Source organism: Oryzias melastigma, linkage group LG18 (genome assembly GCF_002922805.2).
Source record: "Oryzias melastigma strain HK-1 linkage group LG18, ASM292280v2, whole genome shotgun sequence".
NCBI classification, from domain to species: domain Eukaryota; kingdom Metazoa; phylum Chordata; class Actinopteri; order Beloniformes; family Adrianichthyidae; genus Oryzias; species Oryzias melastigma.
In genome coordinates this window covers 5,503,829-5,524,406 of record NC_050529.1, presented here as the reverse complement: position 1 = coordinate 5,524,406, position 20,578 = coordinate 5,503,829, and the positions used below count along the sequence as shown (strand labels likewise).

At 38.4% G+C, this 20,578-nt stretch overlaps 1 protein-coding gene and 1 long non-coding RNA gene across 3 annotated transcripts; both read right to left on the bottom strand.

Annotated features, from left to right (window-relative positions):
- Window positions 1–736: 736 nt before the first annotated feature.
- On the bottom strand, window positions 737–12,366 carry LOC112155639 (FERM domain-containing protein 7). 2 transcript variants are annotated; one of them, XM_024287372.2, is made up of 12 exons: window positions 12,015–12,366; window positions 7,846–7,950; window positions 7,734–7,776; window positions 6,036–6,114; window positions 5,734–5,831; window positions 5,496–5,610; window positions 5,128–5,275; window positions 4,712–4,807; window positions 3,566–3,726; window positions 2,758–2,826; window positions 2,589–2,664; window positions 737–2,425 (listed from the first exon to the last, which is right to left on the bottom strand). In XM_024287372.2, the coding sequence occupies exons 1-12, from the start codon at window positions 12,141–12,143 to the stop codon at window positions 1,229–1,231; spliced, it is 2,316 nt and encodes a 771-aa protein (XP_024143140.1). In that variant the 5' UTR covers window positions 12,144–12,366; the 3' UTR covers window positions 737–1,228. The 2 variants fall into 2 exon arrangements, with proteins under 2 accessions (XP_024143140.1, XP_024143139.1); XM_024287371.2 differs by having other exon boundaries at window positions 3,566–3,729; window positions 12,015–12,365.
- Window positions 12,367–17,169: 4,803 nt separating this feature from the next.
- Window positions 17,170–20,103, bottom strand: LOC112156096. Its single transcript, XR_004949698.1, has 3 exons — window positions 19,171–20,103; window positions 19,022–19,087; window positions 17,170–17,571 (listed from the first exon to the last, which is right to left on the bottom strand). It is a non-coding gene; the product is annotated as an uncharacterized LOC112156096 (long non-coding RNA).
- Between the last annotated feature and the right edge of the window lie 475 nt (window positions 20,104–20,578).

Here is a 20,578-nt window from a genome sequence, read left to right as displayed (position 1 = left end):
CGCCGTATCCTAACAGAACGTTCAAGAGCCCACCTTGAGTGTTCTTGAACATGCACGCACATGCTCGGTGTGAACGTAGCATAAAAGTTGCAGCATCATTTTGCTTCCAATAAAGTGATGATTAACATAAACCTTTCTTCATACTGGACTGATAACTATGGAGGTCATCTAACCGCTTTGCTTTCACAGATTGGTAAAAGTCATGTGATCAACTTGGAACCAGCTTTACTGCTGTATAGTTTTGTTTCCGTCGGAAAACTACATAGAAGATGATTTTTACGCTAAATTAGTCTATTTTGCCGGTTTGCAAAATCACAAGAACCATTGGCACCATCGACCTAAAAACGAGGACAACTGGAAGTAAAGTTGTTTAGAGTTATTACTTTGGATGACTCCAGTTTCAGCCCAAACAACCATCAACTCACCCATCCAACCACCCAACCAATCATGTATCCAATCAGCCAACCATCCAACCAACCAACTAATCTTATATCCAATTAACCAACTATCCAACCAACCAACCACACATCCAACCAACCAACCAACCACATATTCAACCACCCAACAAATCATGTATCTAATCAGTCAACCATCCAACCCACCACGCATCCAACCAACCAGCCACCCGACCGACCAACCGAGCAGCCATTATCAGGAGCTGCTGACTCAGACGGTCGACATGACTGGGTCATCAGTCTCCATGACTTATTTTATGTTTGGCCGAGGTTCCAATTCCCTTTTTTTGTTTGTTTGAACCAATAATTTCATTTTTTTCTTTCATTTCATGACACGGCTCAAATGCCCATTTCCAGAAATAAATTGATTTGTTTATATATTACGATTTCCTCAACTGTATGTAAATGTAACTTTTTATTGACAAAAATTTTGCATGGTTGTCACGACGACCAAAAGTAACTATAAAGATCACTCACCAGTGAACCAACCATAAAACATGAGCACACGAGTCTTTTTGTATTTGGAGGATTTTAAATGAATAGTCAAAAGCGTCTAGGAAGCGGAGAACGTTAAAATCCCTGTTATCCGACGAAAACATGTGACTGTTTGGGCAAAAAACTAAACAAGAACCAAACTTTAGAATTTGTTTTACTAAAACAAGGCAACAGTACAGTTTATTTCCAGCACACGTGTGCGGAATCCTGAATTTCTGGTGGTCTTCAGTCTCTAGACCTCACCCTTTAACCCCGGTGTGAGTGATGAAGCTCCGCCTCTACAGAGTGACCTGGGTAACCTTCGCTGCTCCTTTCTCCTCCTCCCCCTCTTGGCTCCTCCCAGTCTTTTCCTGTTCACTCTTCTCTTTATTGGCCGCTACTTTTGCCCTTTCTTCTTCCTCCACTTCCTCTTCTTCATCCAGCTGAAGGCTTCCAGAGGAAAATCTCATCCTGGCAAATCCGGCCGACCTCGTCATCTTCCCCGCCGGAGGCGGCGGGGGGCAGTAGTACGGGTAGAAGACCTCCGGATCAGAGTCGCTGTAGCTACCAGAGGCGCCGCTGAACATGCAGACGGAAGTGGGGCGCTCGGGGAGAGGGGAGGAGTTAAGAGGGAGGTAGGTGGGTCTGGAAGGTCGGGAAAGGTGGGGGTAGTAACCAAGTGGGCGGAACTCGGAGGCGGGGTTGAAGGCGGGGTTGGCGCTCCTGGACAGATGGAACTTGACGTCTGGTTGGCTGGCAGCGCGGCGAGGCAGCCCCGGCAGGAAGTTGGAGTCGTCGCTGTAATGCCCCGCCTCCACGTGTCTCACGCCCAGGTGGCGAGCTCCGTTGCTCCCTGGCTGGTAGACCCGTGCCGATCCCAGCCCGCCGGAACCGGATGGGCGGAAGTTCCGTCGAATCGGAGAAAACGGTGGCGAGTCCTGACTTAACGGGTAGAACGCCGGCCGTGACGCGCTGTCCATGGGGACGTAGTCCCGCCTCCTCACGTGTGGGAAACGCTCCAGTGAGGACACCGTAACGTAGTCTGCCAAGAAAGGGGGGCGGTGGAGTGGCGAGGAGGTGGAGAAGGGGAAGGAGGGCAGGACGGGGTGATACTGGTACGCGGGGCTGTTGGGGTAGAGAAGCACCAGCTGCTGCACGGAATCCGGGTCCGGCTGGGGGTTGGGTCGGCGGCGGGACCTGTTTCCGTAGACGCCGGCTAGCCTCTGGGCCTGGCGCTGGGCTCCATTCCGCCCCCCTCCCAAGGGAGGAGTGGAGGCGTGGCGTAGCTTGGGTGAAGGGGTGGAGCGGTGGGGAGACGGAGAGAGGGGAGTGACCTGGCAGAAGGGTTGAGTCCTGCGGGCGACCTCGACAGAGGAGTGGCTTCGTTTGGCTCCTCCCTCGGCGTCGTCTTGCCGCCGTCGGGGATCCGATTCGTCCTGGCTGTGAACCTCCAAAGCACGCCTGGCCCGCGGTAACGGGCGGGGGTGTTCGTACAGCTGAGGAGAAAACAAGGAAACGAACATTGGAGAATCTGAACTAATGACGTGATTCGTAAACAAGTCGCCATGGTGATGAGTCTTTGAATCCATTTTTGGTATTCTCGTGAAATAATTCAGTTAGTCCTAAATCAAATTCAGAACATGATCTGGGATCTGGTACCTCCTTGGAAACATCAGTGAGGAGATCAGGAGAAGATCGGCACTGTCTGGGGTCATAGTTGGACTGACGGAAGGTTCTGGATAAACACAAAGGACCGTTTTAGATTTCCAAACACAAAACTGGTCTCAGCAGTCTTCGTTTTCCCCTCGGAGGACATTGCTCCATGTACCTCTCAGAGTGCAAAGCCTTCTTCTCCCCTGATCCCAAGCACTCCAGCAGCTGTTTCTGAGTTCTCCCGCTGCAATAAAAGCACAACAATAAAAGTCTCTCGTGACTTTGCAGAGTCAGAAAAATACTAGACTAAAATCAAATCAAATATGGCTTCATTAAGGTTGGGTAGAGGGTCAGCTCCGCTAAGTCTGAGGCCATGGTTCTTGACCGGAGAAAGGTAGTTTGGCCTCTCTCGGTGGAGTAGTCCTGTCCCAAGACTCATGAGTGACAGATCAACAGGCTGATTGGAGCAGCATCCACCGCTATGCGGTCGCTGTACCGGTCCGTTGTGGTGAAGAGAACTAAGCCAGAAAGTGAAGCTCTCAATTTAGCGGTTGGTCTTCATTCCAGTACTGACAAATGGTGATGAGTTCTGGGTCATGACTGAAAAAACGTGATCTCAACTACAAGCGGCTGAAATGAGCTTCCTCCAGAGGGTGGCTGGGCATGTTCAGGGCATGTCCCACTGAGACAAGAAACCAAGTGACAGAGTTCATCTGCATCATAGAGAACTACAATCTGATTGGATTGAAGTTTGTATGTCTGACTAGTGGGCTTAGATTGACAAACTTGTAGTTTAGATGTTTCACATCTTTGTGCTGCTTCGTAAAGAGTTTACCTTAACGACTGTTAGAGTGGAGCAAGAGTGAAAAAGCAAACTATGTGGATGGTTTCTAAATCACAAAGCATATTTAAAAGTTTTTTACCAGTTTAGAGGCTTGTGTGCATAGAAGTGTCTTTTCATTGCGTTAACGTGAGTGTTTTACCTGTATCTAAACCTGGAGCCCTTACAGGACAGCAGAGTTTTATGTACCGCCTTCGGTTCCTCAGAGAGCCTGAAGAAAGCGTGATACTCCACACACATCTTCCAGAAGGACTTGCAGACGTCTCGACTCGCCATGGCGAACTCTAGAGTATCCTTACACGACTGCTGGAAGGGCGAAAAACATTTAAAATAAACCAAAATTGATGACCACATCTAAGCAAAGTAGCTCGGAGGAGTTCAAGCCGCGCTGAACACTGGACTGTTCCGACCCCATACTAGTGCACGTTCTCACAAATGGAAGAGGCTTGTGCAAATTTTGCTCCAGTCTTTTTCTTTTCAATCTCCTCCATTATCATTTCTCAAATGGTTGGCACATCTATGCTTGAAAAGGATATTAGTTATAGTCCCTGATTGGTCAAAGTTCAACTGGTTTAACTCTTGTTGTGCGCTCTGTACCTGTAGTCCAGCGATGAACGCTGAGGCCGGAAACATGCGTTCACAAAGACTTTTAAATTAAAATAGTTGCTTAAATGTTTGTTTCCAAGCTTGGTGTAAACATAGAAAAAGTTACAGCTCTCCTTACGAGTGGAAACTGGTGAAATATGGGAAACCCCTACCGCTGGTCCATGCAAAATATCAAGGCCGTAAACCACCGGGTGAACCCGTAGAGCCAGAATACCCATGAACATTGTTTCCTAAGGGAATGCTATGAGCAACGTATAAGGGTGAAGTAGGTGAGTTGCCGGGGTCTCGTATAGATTCTTCTTTTTTCAACCCGTCAAAATGCTGTGGACACCCCAAGGGGCCCGTTGGTCCTGTTCAAGTCAAAAGTGCATTATTATTAAGTGTCCCATACAGGTTTGCCAATATTTAATTTGTAGGGTCTTTAGCCATAAGGGGAGTCGTGACTAATACTTATGACTAGAGTGTGGCCTAAGGACACTGTAAGACGGCATCACCTCTACGTCAATACTGCATGCTGTCCTTACAAATATTTCTCGATACTTACCACACTCATGACAATAGTATGTTCCATTGTCAACAAGCCTCAAGGGATTCATACGTGTACTCCCCTTAAGATGCAACTGCTTGTCTCTCCATGAAATATACATTAAAACGGTCTTTGTGTATTCGTTCAGATTCTCACCCCAATCTTGTCGTGCAGTTTGATCAGGAAATGTCTGCGCTTGAAGCTCAGCTTCCGGATTTTTGCCCAGCTGAACGTATTGATTTTGGTGTTTCCCTGAAACAGAAGGGCAGCGATGTAGAAGTTAGCCTAACAGAGACCAACAAATGTTTGAGATTTACTATTGCGACAGAAAACATTTCCAATTGTTTCCATTTGAAAATGCAGAAATTGTGACTTCCTTGCATTAAATAAAAACTATTTCTGAATATCACGTCCTTCCAATTTTAATTGTGACTTCTCCTTCATTCCAGTGTGATGGAGGATCAGTTGCATGAACCGGGACTACATTCTATAATGCTCTTCTCTGTGACCTTTCAATGAAGACCAATGGCACCACTCCATTCCAGACCGATCTAAAGCCACTAGAGCCAAACCTGAAAGACCAGAACTCCAGAGTGAGTGACAGCCAAGTTTATTCTCAGTCCCTCTCCATCGTGGGCAGGGTGGGGTCTGATGCCGTACATGTCCAACTTCCTCGCTACCTCCAGCACGTGGACATCAGAGTCTGCCGGAGAGATTCCTCTGAGGAGACAGATAACGACAACTGGATCTATTGGATTTTTACTGATTCCGACAACACCTACAGTTCCATCCATCCATTTTCTAAACCCGTTTCACAGAACTATTGGAGCCTAACCCGGCTACAGTTGGGCACATGCAGGTCTACCCTAGACAGGTCACCAGTCTGTCCATGGGCCAATAGTTCTTCAAACTAACCAAAAAGCTAAGATTCATCTCGTACCTGTGTCTCTTATGAAACTTCATGATCTTGTGGTCCAGGTACTCCTGGTTGGGCACATAATGCTTCATCTCCAAATGTTGATAGTCCAACTCCTCGTCATAGTCCCCTATTTCTGCTGTTACACAAACAAACGTGGTGAAAGTTTTTCATCCTCAGTCTATCGGACAGATCAAAAGCATCAGCTAACGCGCGTTCAGATAACCTTCCTGATTGATGTTGTGTACTTTTGCGTGCTTACATTGCAGAATGTGGGAGATGAGCAAGGCAGCGCTGTTGTCGTTACATGTTAGACTGCCGTTCGACAAATCCTGCTTTATCTGTAAGGCAAAAAGATACCTGCACATACAAAATAATTAAGACATCAAACATTATTCCAATTTTCAACTCATTTTTAAGAAAGTAAATGTATTAAACATAAAGAAAACCTGACTTTTGAAGTTCAAATGTTGAAAAATAAACATATTTGTACAAAAAGTCTGCAGGTTTGAAAAAAATCTAATGGAAAATAAAAAAAAAAATGCTAAAAATGTCAAACGTTACCTGGTGAGGCCTCTCTTTAGCTGTCCTGGGTCAGGAGGAAAAAACTTGACTATAAATCTGAAGAATAAATCACTGGTGTCTGATAAACAGAGAATTAAACCAAATTAGGTAAATAAATTAAAGTTTAAAAAACAGAAAAAAATCATTTTTCAGTTCACTTTTTTAAATCGTATCCTAATGTTAGCCTGTTGAGACATCATAGCCTAGTGCTAGCTTGTTACAATATATTATAGCCTAATGTTAGGCTGTTATGGCATCATAGCCTAATGTTAGCTTGTAACAAATTTGTAGCCTAATGTTAGTTTGTTTTGAGATCGTTGCCTTATGCTAGCTTCATACAAGGTTGTAGCCTAATGTTAGCTTGTTACAAGAACGTAGCCCAATGTTAGCTTGTTACGAAATTGTAGCCAAATATTAGCTTGTCACAAGATTGTAACCTAATGTTGGCTTGTTGTGAGATCTAAGCCTAATGTTACCTTGTTACGATATGATATTATACCCTAATGATAGCTTCATACATGATTGTAGCCTAATGTTAGCTCGTTATGAGATTGTAGCCTAATATGACCTTCTTGCAGGGTTGTAGCTAAATATTAGCTTGTTACGAGATTGTAGCCTAATGTTAGCTTGTTATTAGATTATAGCCTAATATTTGTTTGCTATAAGATTTTAGCCTAGTATTAGCGTGGTAGAAGATTGTAGCCCAATGTTAGCTTGTTACGAGACTGTAGCCTAATATTAGCTTGTTATTAGATTGTAGCCTAATGTTAACTTGTTACAAGATTTTAGCCTAGCATTAGCATGTTAGAATATTGTAGCTCAATGTTAGCTTGTTATTAGATTGTAGCCAAATGTTAGCTTGTTACACGATTTTAGCCTAGTGTTAGCGTGTTAGAAAATCGTAGCCTAATGTTAGCTTGTTACGAGACTGTAGCCTAATGTTAGCTTGTTATTAGATTGTAGCCTAATGTTAACTTGTTACAAGATTTTAGCCTAGTATTAGCGTGTTAGAAGATTGTAGCCTAATGTTAGCTTGTTATCAGATTATAGCTTAATATTAGCCTGTTACAAGATTATAGCCGAAAGTTAGCTTGATACGAGATTGTGACCCAATGTTAGCTTGTTATTAGATTGTAGCCTAATGTTAGCTTGTTACGAGATTGTAGCCTAATGTTAGCTTGTTATTAGTTTATGGCCTAATATTAGCTTGTTACAAGATTGTAGCCTAGCATTAGCGTGTTAGAAGATTGTAGCCCAGTATTAGCGTGTTGGAAGATTGTAGCCTAATGTTAGCTTGTTATCAGATTATAGCTTAATATTAGCCTGTTACAAGATTATAGCCTAAAGTTAGCTTGGTACGAGATTGTGACCCAATGTTAGCTTGTTATGAGATTATAGCTTACTGTTAACTTGATACAAAATTGTAGCCCACTGTTACCATGTTAGCTAGAATGGTAGCCAAGTTTGTAACCTTATAGCTAGCAAAAAAAACAACATAACTACAGTTATATTGCTTACTATTTAAATTCCCATATAAACTATTTTCAGTAGAAATCCAGTTTTTTTCTTAAAGAAAGATAAAAAATTCAAGTATTTTTTGGAGGGAAAATTTGTAGTATGTAAATCAGATTGAACCATTAGAGCAGAATAGGTAGACTAAAAAAACCAACATGTTATTGACGGAGAAAACCGTCTTACATTGAATCTGTTTGATGAGTGGCTTCATCATCTCCAACCAAACCTGCAACAGAAACACGTTTCAACAGAAGAACCTGAACATCACACAAACGTCTCGTTGGGTCACTCTTACGTAATGGCCGCTGTGGTGCCTGAACTCCAGACCGAAGTACTCTTTCTCCAGAAGTTTCAGATGACCGCAGACTTTGTTGAAGAAATCGGCGCCTAAAACGTTTTGCTGAAAATGTGAGAAAAATGAAAGTGAGGCGTTCATGAAAGGAATGGATTAAACTTTTTAATAGAGAAGCTTTTAAAATGTACTTTTCGGTAATTCTCTAGAGACATTGGAATTATGTTTTAGAGCTTAGTTTCTGTGTTGAAGAGCTTAGTTTAATGAGTTACTATTTAAAAGACCACAGTGAAGCGGAATTTAACTTTTCAGGAAAGGAGACATATTCTACTTTGAATCAGTAAAAAACAGTCAAAAATAAAATACTTTGTACAAATATTCAAAGTAATCTAAAAGAAAATAGTTCAGGATCATTTTTTATTTATTAATCAAAAGTGAAACAAAACAATATGTTATTTCTTTTATTGTCAGCATTTGTTATAAATCAGGATTTTACACTAATATTCATTGAAATATTCAAATATATTAAATTAAATACATTTATGAATGTTTTTATAAAATGTTTTCCTTTAAAACATGATTTTTACTTTTCATTTCATACTTCAATGTTACTGTATTTAAAAAGATCTCCCTCTTTTATCCCAGAATGCTTCTGTGCATTTTTCTCTAGCTTGTTTTTAATTGTTTGCTGTCTGCTAGCTGGTGTTTAGCGCTGTGCCTCAATTCACCTTCATTAAGTTGTCATGAAGAAGAGGAGGAAGAGGAAGAGGAGGAGAGCAGCTGCTTCACACTGATAATTACAGAGGAATTAAAAAGTTCAACAAGAGTAAAAATACTACTCATTTTGTTTCAATAACAAAACTTTTTAAATATATATTTTTTTATTTTCTATATGTGAATCTGACTGTTCCTTTCAGGAAATGTGAATTTCCTGGCGTCCTCCTCCATTGGTTTCCTCCTTTCTTCTTCTCCACAGCCTCGCTGATCATTAATTGGAGATTTGCCCTGAAGGTTGGAGGATTAGGGTCAGAGGAGAAAACCTCTTTTCCGTTCTCCACACTGATGTCCACCATTGTTGTATCCTTTAAACCCAGTCGAATAAATGATTTTATCAGTCTTCGGAGGGTTGGAAGCTCGAATATTGTCAGGAAGTAAAATTCAGAAAGACTGATGTGACACGGGAGTTCTTTAACGTGAGGTTCTATAGACTCATTGCTAGTTCTGTTTGGAGACGCTCTAAATTTATCCCAGTTTATTTTTACTTCTCGACTTCCTTCCTTCCATCCCCACTTTCTTTTCTTTCTCCGTCTTCCTCCTCTTACAGAAATGCTACAAATGTCCCAGAGGCCACTGGGAATCCGACAAGAAAGAAAGCATGAGCGGGGAAAGTGGAGCTACTTTAGTAACACAATACTGCGAGCTACAGACACACACACAAACTCTTTACAAATTGTACTGCTGCCTTGCAGGCGATGCCACTGTGTTGCAAACACGTCACCACCTCTGCTGACCTGGATAGAAGAGCACATGACGGGTAGCTAACATCTGAAGGTGCGGTTCCTCCTATGACCTCATTGCTAACAAAAAGGTAGGGTCATCTGAGAAGTTGTATACTCTCTTCTTGGCCCCTGAAGGGGATTTGCCACCCAAGGCTTGGGATCTTGAGGGTCCTACTCAATATATTATCTGTTACTGGTACTATTATGAAGTGAGATGTCTGAGTTTTTTCAGGAATCTGTTGTAGACACTCCTCTAGTTTAGGGTTTATTGCCCAAAGTGCTCCTATTACCACGGAACCACTGTCACTTTCCAAGATTCCTCCAGATCCTCTCTGAGTTCCTGGTATTTCTCCAGTTTCTCATGTTCCTTCTTCTCGATGTTACCATCACATCCACCATAATGGATTTCCTCTGCTCTTTATCCACCACTACAAGGTCTGGTTGGTTCGCCATTACCATCAAGTCCTCCAGGATCTTTGCTCTCTTTCATACTCTACCACTTTCTGAGGCATTTCCTACTTTGACTTGGAGGCTCCTGTATGTTACTCCAGCCACTTGGTTGTGGCGCTCCATGTATGCTTTCCCTACCAGCGTCTTACACCCTGCAGCTATGTGCTGGCTTGGGTCTTGTCTGGTGTGGTATATCTGAGCCTCTATTGCTCTGGTGCTCAGAGCTTGTTCCTGATGAGAGCTTCTGTGGTGTCATTGGTAGGACTCCTTGATATCAGCCACTTCAGCTGTGGTCCAGTGTTTGATCTGTCCTCCTGCACTGCATCCCCTGCTCTCCATTGCCCGAGTCATTCGTTGAGAACACAGTCAACTGGGGACTTGAGCTTGATGTATTCATGGATCTTGGATCCTCCTCTACTCGCTTGTCCTTGGCCTCTTTCGTTGCGGTTAGTATCCAGTCTTGGGTTGCCTAATTTAGGATGGATCCCTCCATGAATGGTGAAGCACTTTTGTGTCTTAACATCCGTGGTCTGTATCTCTTCCTTTGGCCACTTTATTATTGGGTAGCTGATAACTGGCAGTGTTTAACTGTTTATTGCCCTGTCTTGTTCTTGCCATTGAGCTGGCTTCTCAGGAATTGCCTTGCTCATTGGAGGTATTTGGCTGTTGCAGCTTTCCTTGTTGCAAGTTCCCGGTTTTTGTCTGTGCTATTCCACGGTCCTTAATGTCTGTGACTGTATCTTCTGGAAGCGAGACCCCTTTAGTGATCCATGTGTGTGGCATTGAGTCATAGGAACCCTTGTAATCAATTCAGGCAGTGCACAAGTAGGTCTATCTTGACCTGCAGTCCTGAACAACTATTCTGTCAATCAGGTGTTTCACTTCCCTGATATCTCTACCAATGCGGTCAAGGAGGTTACTGTGATCCTCGCTCAGAGACAACAGCCATTTACCATTACTGCTATGTACTGCCTTCTTCTCCAGATGTTTCCAGTACTGTTCAGTATCCAGCTTTGCCACTAAAAGTATTCGGCCGTTGACACAGAGCAACCCCGCCCCCTTTACCCTCCCTATTGCTTAAGGCTAGAGTTTTAAGCGCTCTCTCACTAGCTTATAGCGCCTCAAAACCCCTAGCTAACATTAGCAGTGCAACAAAAATGCTGAACAATATTGGAGCTTCAAACAAATTCCAGCTCAGACGAGGAAAATGAAGACGTACTTGGATCTATTGGTCTACAACTGAATACATCTGAGTGGAGCGAAAGGACGTGGTGTTTTCTGCATCACAAAAATAATTTTTTTAAGATGCGTTGTTGTCTACTACTGATTCACAACAACGAATACTCAGAAATGCAGTTTTAAACTTAATTTTCTTTACATATGTTCTCTGTCATGAGGAAAAATACAAAAAATACTATTTTTATTGGAAGATGGTCTTTGAACACAACATTTAATTAAGATTATAGATAGTAAATGTCAATTTTGTAATTAAGATATTAACATTTAAATGATTAGTCCCAGTAATGCTTCCACTTTCTGCTGGGGAAGAAAAAAAAGGATTTCAAAATAAAATAAATTTTACTCGAAATCTGATTAAAAATCTTTTCTTAAGCAGGAAGATTTTTTTTTTGTAAATGAGTTTGAAGATAAAGTACAAATAACAGCCTAAAGTTAAATGTACTTTAAAAACAAAATTCTGGTCAACATGATTTGGTTAAAAAACATACAGTTTTAAATCGCAAAAAAAGAAAAGAAAAGAAATTGGATGTCTGGATCAATTCAAAAATCAGTACTCAACTGTAATTTACAAAAATCTTAGCAGGCAGGAAGATTTTTTTGTAAATGAGTTTGAAGATAAAGTACAAATAATAGCCTACAGATAAATTTACTTTAAAAACAAAATTCTGGTCAAGATGATTTGCTTAAAAAATACAGTTTTAAAGCACAAAAGAATCGAAAAGAAAATAAATTGGATGTCAGGATCAATTATAAAAATCCATATACAACTATAATTTACACAAAATACCAGTTTTACATTAAAACTCAATTGTGTGAATTTTATTGACATTTAATATGTATTTTTTGCTTTTTTTACTTATTAATTTATTTTTTTAGATTAGTATCTCTTGATGTTCCTCTAGTATAAACCCATTTTAAACTGTGTGGGACTCACAAATATAGATTTTCTAAAAGTATTAGATACGTTTTATTTTGAAGGCTCACCTCCACCTCGAACGTTCGCTCGCTGTCGTCCAGCAGTAGAACCCGCAGCCGCAGCTTGCTCTCCTTCCGGACCCGGCTCTGGCTCCTGAGGCTCGCGGGAGTCCGGTTCCGACGGTGTCGGTCCTCCATCCTTCCTCCCGCCCGCGTGCGTCTCTCCGTCCGCTAAGAGCAGCTTCCCGCGCGCGCTGGTCCCGCGCGGGAGCAGCCTCCACGTCGCCGCAGCATGACGCTGCTGAGCTCCTGCTGCTCCTCCATCAGTGTTTGCTCCAGTAAGTCTGCTCACAGCTTCCCGCTCTTTCCTGGAACACCATTAAAACTTTGAAATTAAAGAATTAGTGACGACATTTGTAGCAAATGTTGTCTCTGAGTTCCTTAAAATCAACTTAAAAAATGAAAATATAAAAATAAATAAAATTAAAACTTAAACGTTATTTCATTTCACTTTTGGATGTAACATTTTTTTTTCTGTATTTAGCTTTTTTGTAATATTTTAATCAACATTTTTATCAACAGAAATGTTTTTTGTTTATTGGTGTTAGTCAATCATAGATTTTTTTATTTGAGATTAAAAAAAATGCATCACTAAGATCAATTTAATATAATTAATTTCTTCACACATTTTTTAATCATTTTTTCCAATTTTTTCAAAAATATACATATAAAAAAGTATGTGTGAAGTTCTCCTCATTGACTGTATCAGAGAACTGGAGCGAGTCAGTGTGACGTCATCCAAATGTGCTAGTGTTAGCACTTACTGTTTGAACAAAAGTACTACAAAACAATGTATAATGCTAACTAATGAAACGTATTAGCTAAGTTTTAGCTAAAATGCTAATACATGCTTGTTTTGAAGGCGTTGGTGCAGACGAATCGTCTGTACATCCGGAGCGACAAATTTTCCTCGTAACCAAAAACTTATTTTAGCTAACATGCTAACATTAGCATGCTAACTAATATTAGCATGCTAATCTTAATTTAACATCATAAATTTCTTTACATAATATGATTTTTTTAATCAGTTTTTTTCCAATATTTTAAAAAAAAAAAGTGAAATACAGTGTTCCCTCCTTATTTGTGAGAGTTAGAGACCGGACACATTCGCAAATGCGTAGAATCCACAAATACGGAAAAGCTGGAAAATATCCGTTACTGGTCCATACTCATCAAAAACACTTCTGATCATGTTTTTAAAATATTCAGTAAAGAGTATTGGAGTATTGCTTATAATAGCTAGTTTTTTTTCTCTTGGTGTAATGTCAGCACATTTGGAGCAACAAATTTTCTTCATAACCAAAAACTTATCTTAACTAGCTAGCTAAAATTAGCATGCTAATATAATTTAGTATTATGTTTTTTTTCACATAAAATACTTATTTTTTTCAAAATTTTCCAAAAAATATGAAAAAATGGTCATGAATTCTGTACACTGAGCTGACAGATAGCAGATGTGTGTCAGTGGTTAGCTTCTAATTTTAGCTAGTTTAGCATGCTAAATTCTAGCATGCTAAGATTAGCATGCTAGAATTTTAGCATTAAAAATATTAAAAGTCATTTAAAATATTTTACCTGTGATGTGCTTTCATCCCGTAGATTTAATGTCAACATAAAAAAAGAAAAAAGTAGAAAATATGTAGCAAAAAAATGCTATGCTAACGTATCGATGAGTCATCTACATTGACTAAAGTTGTGTAGCTAAAAACGACGAATGTAACCCTTACCAAAGGGAAGAATGGGTTAGTTAGTAGTAAAGACTTTGTGTTTTTGTCAAGAATGTGATTGTATATGAGTTAATTAACTAAATAATTTAAAAAAATAAATTTCTCAACTTCAAAATTATATAAACAATTATAAATATGTCAGAATTTGTTGAAAAACACACATTTTTTTAGAACACTTTGAACGTTTAGAAACAGGATAAACTTAAGGAATACACAATTTATTGCTTTTTTAGCTGTTAATTTGTGTAAAAGACATATTTGATCAAATATACTTGGAGTTATTATTTTTGAAATTAAAAACTTTATTAGCTTCATAATGTCTAAAGCTTATAATATTGTTGTTTTGGTCTTAATTGACACTAAATCTGGTTTTTGACATTAAAAAGTAACTGAATGTTTTGATAATCTGATCATAAAATCGTCTTTTTCTGTTACAGAGCGTTAACGACGATCCTCCATGTGAGTTCTCGCCGCTCGGATGCTTTCAGGGACTGACCTGTCATAAAGTAGGCTAGTGGTTCAATGTCTTGACTGCCTGCAGCACAGACTAATGCGCATGCATTTGTTTGTGTGTGTGCGCTTGTGTTCACTTGTTTGTGCGACTGACCTGCATTCACTGCTGCAGCCGGAGTCTTCTAGATTTCATCCATTAAACCCAGTTTACAGGAACACTGAAGGAAATTCTTACAATTCTAAAGATGTTTAGTTTGGATCATATGAGAGCAAACAACAAAATAAATGCCCAACACATAAAATCACAATTTGTCTACATTTATGAAGCTTATTGTTGATTTTCTGTAAATACCTTAAAGTAAAACGAACTTCCTGCAACAATTTTGTCTGAAAAACTCCAATTAAATGAACCATTTTGGGCTAAATATCTCTCTACAAAATTATGAGTTTGAATATTAAACCATTTTAAATAAAAATGTTTTAAAAATAAACATTTGAATCTTTGAAAAAAATGTTTTGTAGGATTTTATTTTGAAAGAACTTACTTTTTATGTTTGAAAATGACTGAATTTTGGTTTTCAAAACATGGCAACCTATTAATAAAAAAACGAAAAATGTTATTATAGCTTTTTATGAAGTTTATTCTTACAAAAATATACTATGCGATTTGAAGTTTCTTTTATTAAATACACTTGTATAAGTATAGCAAGTATACTATGGATCGTGTACAGGAAGTGTCAGAAGTTTACTACCTGAATACTTCTTCTGACAGCCCTTTAGAGCAGGAGAGGTAAACTTTCTTCCTCTTAAGCCACAAAAAGTTTAATAATTTGACCCAATTTGTTTTGCTAAATTTACCTTGTAAGAAAAAGAAATAACACAAAATCTGAACAAAATTCTTAATTTTAATTAAATATTACTTAAAACTGAAAATTTTAGAGTTTTTCTGTCAAAACCGTGGTTTTTGTTCTCGTTTTAGTGCATTTTTTTTACCAACGGGTTGAAGTTCCTCAGGGAAAAACTCAATTTCAGGGACGTGTTGCCTTCAAGTGGTGTCGGAATAATCGGAAAAAAGACTTTCCAACTTGGAATTAACACGTGATTATCAGAAAAACTAAAAATCTACACATGAATACAGAATAACTTTCTGCACCTGAACAAAGGGTATTTGTAGTGCGCCATCTATGGGTAGACACCTGAACTACAACTAGAATGAAGCATTAATACGGGTTATCTAAATCAGATAAAATAGTTTAATGGGCCGCATACGGCCCCTGGGCCGAAGTTTATATATTTATATAGTAAACTTTGAGTTTACAGTCTTACTTTTAGTGCACTTGTTTTAGACTTAAATATAGTATTAGATAACGTATTTTTTACTTTTAATTAAAATTATTAGTTTTTTTTATCTCTTTGTACTAAAAAACAGTTTGTTTGTTTTTTTTTATTAAAAGGTGTTTTATATTTTGATGGTGAGGCCAGAATAACAGTTTTCACAATAAAAGCAGATTCTTTCAGATGACTATAATTATTATTATTATTATTATTTTTTTTTTGCAGAGGTGTTAAAACGTTTTTCTGGGGCCCTGGGCATTTGGATTCTGGGGCCCCCCCTGACCCCAACTTAGTAACTTCAAAGTTTGAATTACATGGATTATAAAACGTTAATGCGAGTAATCAAAAATAATTTTTTCCTATATGGAGAGCCAGATTAAATCGTTTAAAAGGGCCGCATGCGGCCCCTGGGCCGAAGTTTGCCCACCCTGGTTTAGATTGAGTATATACATATATAGAGTTTATAAAATATTTGAATTTACAGCTTTAAATTTGCAGCTTTACTTTTAGTAAACTTAAATAAAATATTTCATAAAGTATTTAAACTTTGATTTATAAAATAAATAATTTTTAAAACTTGATTTCAGCATTTTAGCTGATATCTTAACATAATTTTTATTCTTATTTAAAGATTATTTATAAGGCACATTTTGCAAAAACATAACGTACAGGGTTTACAAAATAAAAGCTTTTTTATTATAAAAAATGTAAAAAAAGTAAAAAATATGTTAAACACACACAATAAAACGTAAAGTAAAATATAAATACGATACAAAATTGCTTCCCACCAATCTGAAAACTTTACTTCCTTCTGAATTTTGACAGTTTTAAAACATAAATTGACTTTTCTTGATTGTTTATTTTACCTTAATTATTTGAAGTGATTAATTTAGACGTATAAACAATATTTGTTACAATTCTTTTATGTTTTCTATAGCATTTTATTTTGTAATTTTCTCAATTTAATTTTTATTTAGAAGTTGTGTTTAAAGTTCCGTTTACTTTCTTACTGACAAACAGAAAATGTGGACATGTACGGATGTTATCGTACACTTTAAGAACATTTATGTTCATATTTACACTGATGAACTTTATCGTCTATAAGTTAAGAATTGATCTCAAATGTTTTATTTATTTAGTTTATTTGACAGAAACGTGAAAAAGCTAAAGCACCAAAGTTAGCTAAAAGTTTGTTTTATTTCCATAAAACAAGTAAAAGTAACAACAAAAACACAATGTAACCATAAATGACAATTAAACATATACAGAAAATGGTAAAAATATATATATATAAAATATTTTAGCTAAAGTATTTTTAATAAAAGGTAGATAAGAGGATAAATATTCCAGGTTTTCTCCTTTCATTTGTCAATATTCCAGTTTGACCACTAGATGGAGATAAAGATCAGAAGATCATCCTCATCCTCCTCCATCACATCTGGAGGTTTTGTGGAAACTCTTCATCTGAACCCGATTCCAAACCTTCATCTTTGATTCCTGAAACTTTTTTTCCCGACTCGCTTTGAACTCATTTTTTCTCCAAAGTGGAAACAAACGAGACGAGTGAAAAAGAAGATCACAAATACTGATATTTAGGTGAAGAGAGTTTGTTGTTTCTGACTGAAAAAACTTGTTGAGTTTTGATGATGAACGTTGAAACAAGCTTTATTTAAATGACAGGAAATGACAGAAATCAAACCTTTAAGCTCAACAAATCAGAGAGAATGAAAATCTAAAAGTTTAAGATGACGATGATAATTGGGTAATTGGAGAAGAATATTTAAATGACACAAATTCACAGCTCCAACAGAATAAATCCAGTTGTTTTTTTCTTAGTAAAGTTCTTATATTTAAAAAAAACAGAAAATATTAACAGTCATGACTGAAGAAGAGTTCAGAATGTCCTTCAAAGATGAAGACTTTTCACAAAGGGATGAAGGAAAAGGAGCAGGAACGGTGAAGTCTGGGTGAAGAAATAAGCTCCTCATCCGCAAAATCCAAATGTAAACCGTCATCAGGAGCAGAAGAAAGTCCAGATTAGAGAAGAGAACCTGCAGAAAAAAGACCAAATAAATCTACAAACCAGTGATGGGAGGAAGATGCAGACAAATCCACTCTTTTTCATTTGGATTAAAATACAGATTTTTGTATTTAAAACAAGTTTATATTATAAGGGTGAGAGCAGAAGGATGATTTAATCCAATGTTTTTTTTCTTTTTTAAGCAGGGCTGTTCTAATGTTTTTTGAGGGCCTGGGCTTTTGGATTCTGGGGCCCCCTTCCTCCCACCTCCCAAATGTTCAACATTACAAAGTTTTAAAAAGAACAACAATAATCTATAATAATAAGAGTAATCTAAAAATGTTTTTAAGTTTGGATTTTAAAGACAGAAAGTCAGAATAATAATTTTTCTATAAGATTTCAAAGTTAATTTTTACTTTTTTGTGTGTTTGTTAATTCTTGGTAGCAACCATAAACGGCATCCAGAATAAAATAGCAATGAAAGAAATAGAAGTAAAATAAAAAATAAAAAAATACATAAAAAACAGCCAAATTTGACCCCATGGATTCTTCACAATGTAAAAAATTAACAAAAATCTCTGTATTTTTTTACATTTAAAAATTTATTTTTTTATTAATTTTTTGAGTTAAGTAAACCATCAACACAAAATTTGAGTTTTATGAAAAATAAACATTTTAAATCTAACAAATTACAGAGATTTTGTTAATTGATCCAATGGTTTATTTTTTACAGTGTGGGATTAAACCTCACTCTTCTAAAAATGAGCTAATAGGGACACATTACTGCTACTGAACAGATTAAAATACATATTTCTTTACTTTCTTATTCCTCTTTCTGTGTTTAGTTATGTATTTATATTATCTGTTTGTTGGTTTGTGTTTAGTCCATATTGATAGACTTTAAATTCTCAGATTTGTGTTCATTTAATCCATCTTAAACACATTTTTAATGAAGAACTGTACATTATTATGTTTATTCCAAATAAAAATACTGAATATGTGTATGTAAATATATTAAAAAAGGTTTTAAAAAGATATTCCAGGAATTAAGGGTGTAACGAATCCTAAAGCTCAGTTTGGATCATTTTTTGGATAAATTAAAAGTGAAAACAAAACAAAAACAAGAAGAGAAAAGCCTAAAATTACGGTAGACGTGTGGCCTGAACTGTGGCTAGTATACAGTCCGTGATCCGTTACACCCCTACCAGGAACGCAGTCCTCTGTAAATAAAACAGCACGGCGCCGTACCAGGGGGCCCACCCTCTTATAGCCCCCCAACCCCGGGAGACCCACTCCAGGAACCTACCCGCCCCTCCCCCGGAGGTCTAGGAGAGAGCGGGGGATGGTGGCCCCTCCCCCGCTCATGAAGTTTTATTAGTGAAAAAATGGTCAACAAAAATTCATTAATGTGCAGTAGAGTAAACACAAAGATAAAAACATAAGAATGTTTGTTTATTGTTGTAAATAAGAAATTAACTGACTTTTTTGTTTTTTAAAAGGTTTCAAACCGGAAGTCTCAGCGTTTGCCTTCATTCTTTGGGTTTTATCTACAGGAAAACAGACATTTTTCAGACATTTAAGGTTGTTAAAGTTATTTTTTTATCATTTTTGTGGTTTATTTGTTGCTTACATGTCCAGCGTCCTCGGGCACAGCCGTCCAGCCGTGTGTTCGATACCCTTCCTTCTGTTTCCTGTGTTAGTTATGGGAGAGCTGGTGATGCATTCTGGGTAACATCAGGATTTAAGCTTTGATGATTGACACGAGCAGAAACAGAATAGAATTTGATCAAATTTAAATCAGAATATTGATCCCAGCAGAACCGGTTCCAGCTTCAACCTGAAAGACGAAGAGTTGAAGCCGATTGGGTCCAAACTGCAGGCGAAGGTACAGAGACGCGCCGCCGTGAACATCTGATCCTGCAACATGACCCCGCCTCTCCCCGCTCGCCATCTGCCACACACTTTTCACTTTCTCCCGCCTCCCCTCCTCACCCGTCTCACTTTCTCCCCGTCGTCATCGGCTAACCTGACCGACGCCGGAGCATCTGGCGTCCTCCTGAGGGAGGCGCTCCCGCAGTCCTGATGCCGCTCGGTGCTGTCCGGGTCCAGTTACACCGCCACCAGAACTTCCAGCTTCGGGCCCGCGTGGAGCTGCTTCACGCTCCGGTTTGTGTTCGGCTCTCCTCTGAGGTGTCACTCACAGCGGTTGCTATGGCAACAGCACAGGTGGGATTTCTCGGGTCTCCTCAAAGATTCCATCACGGCAGAGGAAGAACCTGGAGGAGAGAGAAGGTTCTGCTGCAGGTTCAGGGGCAGAACTGATCTGCTGATTGGACTCGGAGGTTCTTCTCCAGGTTCTTCTCCAGGTTCTTCTGGTTCTCTTTAAAAATATCAACCATTTTGTGGTCCAAACACAGTCCTGGATTCTCTAAAACACTAAATGCATCGGACTGGTGCAACATTTTTAACTTTTAAAGACGGCGTGAAGAAAATGAGAAAAGTGAAAAGAAATTACAAAAAAGATCGAAACTGTGACAGAAAAAAGCAAAAATACAGAAAAGGAAAAAAAAGATCAATTAAAAAAAGTAAAAATAATAGGAAAAATATCAAAATATTACATAAAATTTAAAAAAATACGGAAGAGTTTACAGAAAAATACAAAAAATAAAAATAAAAGAAACAAACATACAAAAAAAGATATAGAGGCGCCTTGTTGGAGTCAGTGAATGGTGATTGATCCGGCCCCACATTTCTGTGACAAGTTTTCTGACCAATCAGGATTGAGCTTTTTGTGTTTTCAGAACAACTGACTCTATATAAAGAACTGGACTCTTAACTTCTTTTAACTTAATGAAGTCCAGTCCCCGCCAGTTTTTTCACAATAAGGAGGCTGCCATGTTGGAGCCAGAAATCATCAGTAAATAGCGATTGGTTTGAGTCCATGTTTCCATGGCAACTGCTCTGGCCAATCAGAAGTGGGTTTGTTGGAAGGCCACACCCACTTTAAAGCGGGCTTCACAAACTCCTCTGTAGAAGTC